Source organism: Aythya fuligula, chromosome 9 (assembly GCF_009819795.1).
Source record: "Aythya fuligula isolate bAytFul2 chromosome 9, bAytFul2.pri, whole genome shotgun sequence".
Taxonomy (NCBI): Eukaryota; Metazoa; Chordata; class Aves; order Anseriformes; family Anatidae; genus Aythya; species Aythya fuligula.
In genome coordinates this window covers 1,604,967-1,612,890 of record NC_045567.1, presented here as the reverse complement: position 1 = coordinate 1,612,890, position 7,924 = coordinate 1,604,967, and the positions used below count along the sequence as shown (strand labels likewise).

Below are 7,924 nucleotides of genomic sequence, written 5' to 3'. Positions count from 1 at the left end.
GTATTCAGGAAAAATCAATGGCTTCTGTTACACAGAGAAGTCTGGCTTAACTGGTGCATTCTAAAATGGCCTTTAATTCTAGACTATGTGAATGTGAAGCTTTGTGACAAAATGAAGATGGATTCAGAAAGTAATAGCTCTCCTCTACATGGCTCATGATAGTTGCAGCTGTAATAGCAAAAAGCAAATGCTGATATTGCATCGTTAAATGGAAAAAAACAAAAATTGTGACATACTAGCAGAAGTCATAATCACACCATCACATCTGTGATTTATCTTCTAGCAATCTAAATCAGCTTTACTTCCTTTTCAGTGCCCTTCTTGTGAACTTGCTTGTCATGATATAACTTCACCTTGGTATAATTGTGGGTGAATCCTCCTATTCTTGGCCTTTCTGTATCTTGTCTCTCAGCAGGCAAAACAAGTATGGAAATATTTCAACAGCCTCTTTTTATGTCTTTAACAATGTGTTGCTTGACAAATTATTATAATGTTTCTATCATTTTAAACTTTTAAACATACAAGTATGTCGACAATATCAGTAAAGAGCATCATGACTCCAAATATTTGGAAGAATATATTGAAAATGAATCTTAAAAAAAAATAAATTATATGAAGTTTAGTGGAAAGTGAGAGTAATTATTCAAACTTTATCTCACTTCTCTGTCCAAAATTACTTTTTCTTTTACATACCATCTATACCATTTAAAGAAGGCTGACAATACTTAGGTTTACCAATAATAATAATAAAAAAAATCAAACTGCAATTCTGTGTAGCACTCTCCTACATTTATTCATAGCTTTGTAAAACAAAAAGAAAGTTTGGCAGAGAAAGTGTTTTCCAAGAGGCTGGCAGCTAGTATTTGGCTATATTGAGTAGCATATAAAACATTAATTTACAATTACAGTTTCCACTGTGATTGCTAATACAAGTTTAATTGTTAGGGAAAGCTTCTTCAGTGAGTCTTCAATAATTTTGTCATTTTACTTCCTTTTTCCAAAGAAGATTTTTATTCTATTTTGAAAAATTTGTGACCTGTCAAAGTTCTGTACTGTCTTCCCCAATAACTCTCCATGAGGCTTTATAAAGAATCTCTTCATTAGCCTTGACATATCACAGAATCACAGAATCACAGAATTTCTAGGTTGGAAGAGACCTCAAGATCATCGAGTCTAACCTCTGACCTAACCCTAACAGTCCCCACTAAACCATATCCCTAAGCTCTACATCTAAACGTCTTTTAAAGACTTCCAGGGATGGTGACTCCACCACTTCCCTGGGCAGCCTGTTCCAGTGTCCAACAACCCTTTCAGTAAAGAAGTTCTTCCTAACATCTAACCTAAAACTCCCCTGGCGCAACTTAAGCCCACTCCCCCTCGTTCTGTCACCAGGCACGTGGGAGAACAGACCAATCTCCACCTTGCTACAGCCTCCTTTGAGGTACCTATAGAGAGCGATAAGGTCACTCCTGAGCCTCCTTTTCTCCAGGCTGAACAAGCCCAGCTCCCTCAGCTGCTCCTCGTAGGACTTGTTCTCCAGGCCCCTCACCAGCTTCGTCACCCTGCTTTGGACTCGCTCAAGCACCTCGATGTCTTTCTTGTAGCGAGGGGCCCAAAACTGAACACAGTACTCGAGGTGCGCCCTCACCAGAGCTGAGTAGAGGGGGACAATCACCTCCCTAGCCCTGCTGGTCACACTGTTTATTATGCAAGCCAGGATGCTGTTGGCCTTCTTGGCCACCTGAGCACACTGCTGGCTCATATTCAGACGACTATCCACCATCACTCCCAGGTCCTTCTCTGCCTGGCAGCTCTCCAACCACTCATCTCCCAGCCTATAGCGCTGCCTGGGGTTATTGCACCCCAGGTGGAGGACCCGGCACTTGGCCTTGTTGAACTTCATGCAGTTGACCTCAGCCCATCGGTGCAGCCTATCCAGATCCTCCTGCAGAGCCTTCCTACCCTCGAGCAGATCGACACATGCACCTAACTTTTTTACCTTTTTTTTTTTTTTTTTTTTTTTTTCCCCTATGTCGTGGTTTAACCCGGCTGGCAGCTAAATACCACGCAGCCGTTCGCTCACCCTCCCCCCTCCCTCTCTGGGACGGGGGAGAGAAATGGAAAGTGAAGCCCGTGAGTTGAGATAAAGACAGTTTAATAAGACAGGAAAATAATAATAACAAAATAATAATAACAATAATAATAATAATGTTACAATGGTGATAATAGGAAAGTAATAATAATATGTACAAACAAGTGATGCACAATGCAATTGCTCACCACCCGCTGACCGATGCCCAGCCTAACCCCGAGCAGTCCGGCCCCCTCCCCCCGGCTAGCCACCCCTATATATTGTTTAGCATGACGTCAGATGGTATGGAATACCCCTTTGGCTAGTTTGGGTCACCTGTCCTGGGTCTGTCCCCTCCCAGCTCTTACTGCACCCCCTGCCTGCCTGTTGGCAGGACAGAGCAAGAAGCTGAGGTGTCCTTGGCTTGGTATAAGCACTGCTCTGCAACAATTAAAACATCGGGGTGTTATCAGCACTCTTCTCATCCTAAGCCAAAACACAGCATTCCACCAGCTACTAGGAAGAAAATTAATTCTGTTCTAACTGAAACCAGGACACCCTACAATCCTTTATTTGTTATTATTCCTTCTTACCACCTGTCCCACCAACCCACACTGCCCAGCAAAAACATATGCTGACACCAGCGCTTTCCAGTACTCTTTTTTTTTTTTTTTTTTCTTTGTCATTTCCTCCCGCAAAACGCAGTGCAGGGGCCAGAAGTGTTGCTCACTTCTTCTTCAGGAGCTCCTTCATCTCGGGCACTGCCTGGAATAAATCTGCCACCAGTCCATAGTCTGCCACTTGAAAAATTGGAGCTTCTGGGTCCTTGTTAATAGCAATGATTGTCTTGTTGTCTTTCATCCCAGCCAAGTGTTGGATTGCTCCAGATATTCCCACAGCAATATAAAGTTCTGGTGCTACTATTTTGCCTGTCTGTCCAACTTGCAGATCATTAGGAACAAAGCCTGCATCAACAGCTGCATGGGAAGCTCCAACTACAGCATACAATTGATCCGCAAGATCATACAGCAATTTGAAATTTTCACCGCTCTTTAAGCCTCTTCCACCTGATACAACTACTTTTGCACTGGTAAGCTCTGGTCGATCGCTTTTGGTCAACTTCTGCTCAGTCCATTCAGATAGACCAACAGGTGGGGGAGGGGTTACTTTTTCTACACTGGCACTACCACCACTTGTTGGTGCAGCCTCAAAAGAAGTTCCACGTACAGATAACACTTTAACCACTTCATCGCATTGGACGGTGCAAATGACATTTCCTGCATAGATAGTTCTCACAAAAGTGTCTGGTGACTTAATCTCAATGATGTCAGAAATAGGGGCAACATCAAGTTTAGCAGCCACTCTGGGAATAAGATTCTTCCCAAAGGAAGATGCTCCAGAGCAAATATGGGTGTAATTAAATTGCTTCTGAGTTGCCAAAACCAAGGGAGTCAGCTCCTCTGCTAGAAATCCCTTGTATACATCGTGCTGAGCCACAAGAACTTTTGCAACACCCTGCACCTTGCTGAGTTCTTGTGCTATCTTGTCACGGCTGGTACCAGCTACCAAACAAGAAACTTCACCTCCAAGACGTTTTGCTGCAGTGATGGCATTTAGTGTAACGGGTGTTAGAGTCTCATTGTTGTGTTCTGCTATGACCAACGTACTCTGAAACCGCTGGAGCAGTGATGTCACCCGCCGCGCACCCTGCGCCATGACCGCCCGCAACATGGCTCCGCCGCTGCTGCCCCACACCGCTCTCACGAGAGCCGCCCTGCCACCACCGCCTCATTGGGTGCCACGCCGGGCCAATGGGCGTGCTCTGCTGCCTGCTCCTTCCCTCTCTCCGCCGACAGCTGGCCGCGGACAGCCATAGCAAGAAACAACTTCAATCTATTTAATAATTTAGTTGATGCTTTTTTCTTAACAGCATACAAAAACAAACAAACAAACAAAAACACAAATAATCTGATACTTTAAAAGCAAGTCCAGTGTTCCAGGGACATGAAACTTGGTGCATGCTGCAGAATCAGATGTTCTCCTCCCTGAAATCAGACCAGAAATAGGCAACTATAAATGCAAATTTCTTCATCCTCTCTGAATCTAGGGGGGAAAAAAATATTGCCCTGGTCTTAATCAGCAACACTTAAAAAGATGAATTTTAGTTCTTATGTGGTAGAAATTCGATTCAGTCATGGGCGGTGCAGAATGAGTGCAGGATGCCTTGTAAGACATGTTTTCAGGTGATAATGCCTCTGCACAGTAGCCATCGTCAAATTGCAGCATTTTTTCTTCTTAAATGCTGACATGGAATTAAAGTTCTTGAACAGTCTTCAACATGCTGGGAGAAGAAGGGGCAGGTTTAATCTTTTCAGAGCACAGTTTCCTTCCTAAATGCATGCATATCCCTTTCCTGCTAGGAAAGAGATCATGGGGGAGGACTTCTTGGTGCCAGTCCTGGATGTCTTCCACTTTCACAGATTTAGCTGAATTTTACATATGGCCATGCAGATACATGTATGTTGCAACTGGAGTGACTGGCATCTGAGCCCAGAACAATTAATCCAATACAAACAGCCTTGTGGCCAAAGATCCTTCACAGATCTATGACAATGGAGATACTTTGGGTGCCTGCTGCTTACTTCTCCAGAACAAAAAGACCTGTAAAAAGTACATTTGTGATTTGCTCTAGTTCAGAAAAGAACAAGAGTGTTTTTAACCTTTGATATTCTTACTGCCAGAAGATGAATTTCCATTTAATATCTGTTTTTATACATTTATATCCTAACATTGATACTGGAAATTATATTTCAGGAGAAATTTCATTTAAAAGAGAAACGAGTATCTAATTTAAAGAAATTTGTATTGTGCATCTACCAGAGCCAAAGAGTTGTCAGTCTTTCCCCAGCACTGATAGTGACTTATTTATCGGAGTAACCACTGAAAAATTGGTATCGAAAAGTGGCACCTAGGTTAGGAGTGTTGTTAATCAGTAGAGAATGGTGTGTGCTTTCAGAGGCTGTTCAGATCGCTTAGCTGAAGCACTCTCTGAAGCACTCTCTGAAGGTCTGCCTACACTGATTAGAGGGAAATGAGGGTGTTTTTCCTTAAGGGGGTGTAATATGGTCCAACTCTTCCCTGCTCTTCTCCAGTACTGTCTGTGCTAGAAGAAGCAAAGCTTGGTATGTGTAATGGTTTTCATTGTATTTGGAAGTTATATAGTGAAGACCTTGTCTGACTTTAAATTATAAATCAAAGACTGTCAGTTTGAAAACATCTCTGCAAAACTGTAATTCTCTTAATGTATGTGAGTAAGAAAAGAACAGCATAGGATTTTTTTTAATGTATAATTTCTCAACATGTATTTTAACATTACTTAGAATTCTTATCAATATATTTTAAAACCTGTTTAAGCTTAATATTCAGCATGAATCCAATTACTGGCTTTTCAAGCTAAAAGTGGTACTAAGTCTGTTTTTAGATGTCACTGATAATTCTTGCTTCATTTGCTCTCTCATTTGCCTATCAGACACCTGTTTTTTTTAGATCTTATTGCAAATGCATATCTCATTGTTTCTGTAAATTTGTTTGCTTTCTCAGTTCTCCATAGTAATAAAATATGCAAGATAAAGACTTGAAGACCACAAAAAATTCCAGAAAAAACAGGGTTGGACCTTAAAATGGAGTTTTAAAGAATATTGAGAAGAAATGAAATCCTAGTTACTGTTTTTCCATCACACGTGAAATGACGGATAGTAGTAGAGGGCACAGTCTTTAGAATAAACCCTTCTGATCTGGAGCTGGGGGAGAAGCACAATATAGTCTTATCATATGGGAGTAACAAGGTTCACTCAAGTTGCAGGAATTACTGATTCGCGATACTGAATTATAATATTAAGATATATAAGTATCTGTAAGCAGCTGCAGTTAACTGGCATCCAACAAATTTAGTCAATCACCAAAGGAGTCCTGATTGCAGAAAATGGTCTTGGTGATTCGGAGTTAGAATGAAGTTAGTATTTATTCATAACTTTAACAGATGTTGTCTAGAAAAATGAGAGAATGATAAATAATCTAGACATTGTGCATCATTTGGGCACCTGAATTCATTCAAACACATCCTTTGTTTTTAATATTTTTTTAATCTCAGCATGCTCCCATAGAAGTTGAGAAAGGGAATTAAGCTCTGGGACAAAAGGTTCTGAAAAAAGCAAGAGGATCATGACGATTAACATCTTATGATCACCCGGGAAAATTGATCTGAAAATCCTAATTCTTTTTTTGGATTTATAAAAAAGGAAATATTTAGTAGCAACAACTTCTGTATTTGGCATTGGTGTGAGCACTAGCAGGAGCTTCTGAATGAGTCCAGAACGCAAGTAGGAAACTGGAAAGCTGTTCAGATTCATTTAAAACAAACAAACAAAAAACTTGTGCCAATTTATCTTAACAAACTGCCTGAGATATTTTCATACTTCTGTTCAACAAGTATTCAAGTCAAATAAGTCAAATTTGAAAAAGTTACCACATTTTTAAATGGTATAGCCACACTAGTATTTGATGCTATGTTTGTGTTGAAATTGCTTTCAAAAGCAAAGCAACAAGCAAAATTATACATTTATTTTGATTAAGTCCATTTTTTCTTCAAGAAAATAGGTATACAAGTACTGGAGGAAATACCAGCACTAGATAAACCATATCCATGTAAGGCATTAATGGAGACAATAATGACACAACTATCAGAAATCCTTTTCAGCTATCTTTCAATATTTATTGGTTTACTATTGAAGAATGAGAAAAGACTAATGAAGGGAAAAAAAAAAAAAAAAAAAACTTTCACTAAAAATGAACTAGTCTATCCACAAAGATGACTAAAAGATCATTTTAGTGAAAGCTTCATGATAACTGTGTTTTGCTGAATGTAACCAATCAGTGGCAGTGTTCCCAGCTTAGGTGTGAATACAGCATACAGAAACTAAATGACTATGTTGTTTTGGCCTTGCCATAGCCTCAATACTGTTGTGTTTGCCTAGTGGAAGAGAAAAAGCTTTTCTGTTTTGTGCAAACTGTCACATGAATTACCCTACAAACAAAACCCAGTCCCACAGTTAGATGTTCATATATTTCCTTAAAATCCCATTTATGCAAACAAAAGTCATGAAGACTATGCTTTATTGGCCTCTTGCTTAAACTTTTTACCTCCTGAGGGCTGTAGGCCATGAACTGGCCCTTTGTATGGAAGGAGAACTTAATTCACTTTCAAGAAGTCAAAACATAAGTTAAAGAATATATACAGTTTGTAATTGTGGCAATAAATGTAATGCTGGTAGTGAGCAGCAAACAAATTCATATATTGAAAGCTGTATCAGTAGTGATATTGCCTGTTTTTGTCTTGGGAAAAGAAAGGATCTTATTGCATGCGTAGGGAAGGGGTAAACGTGTTACATTTTATTTGTTATTCATTGTAACTTCCTTGTGAAAATCTAAGAATCATAAAAATACGTGAATAGACAGGAGACTGAAAAGTGTGTTTAAGAAAAACTGAAACTGAGTAATTAACCTCTAGCATCTGCTATATATATATTTAAAAAAATAATAATAATAAAAAACCTGCTCCAAACAAGAGCAAAGGGTGTTTTTTGTTGCGTTGTTTGTTTTAAACTAGGAATATGGCCATTTAAATCATCACAAAGTCTATATAGACTCCGAATTTGACAATGGAATCTGCATACCTTCCAACCTGATCAATAAGAATGTGGCAATCAGTCTTTTCCCTTCCAAAGCCATTCCTAAGGACAGAGGGAGAGGCAGTAAAGCACCTTTGTTAAATATCTTATACATCAGTGCTTTAGA

General features: G+C 39.7%; 1 protein-coding gene across 1 annotated transcript; it reads right to left on the bottom strand.

Annotated features, from left to right (window-relative positions):
- Positions 1 to 2,627: 2,627 nt before the first annotated feature.
- On the bottom strand, positions 2,628 to 3,816 carry LOC116492441 (electron transfer flavoprotein subunit alpha, mitochondrial-like). The gene has a single exon (XM_032193196.1). The coding sequence runs from the start codon at positions 3,800 to 3,802 to the stop codon at positions 2,798 to 2,800; it is 1,005 nt and encodes a 334-aa protein (XP_032049087.1). The 5' UTR covers positions 3,803 to 3,816; the 3' UTR covers positions 2,628 to 2,797.
- Between the last annotated feature and the right edge of the window lie 4,108 nt (positions 3,817 to 7,924).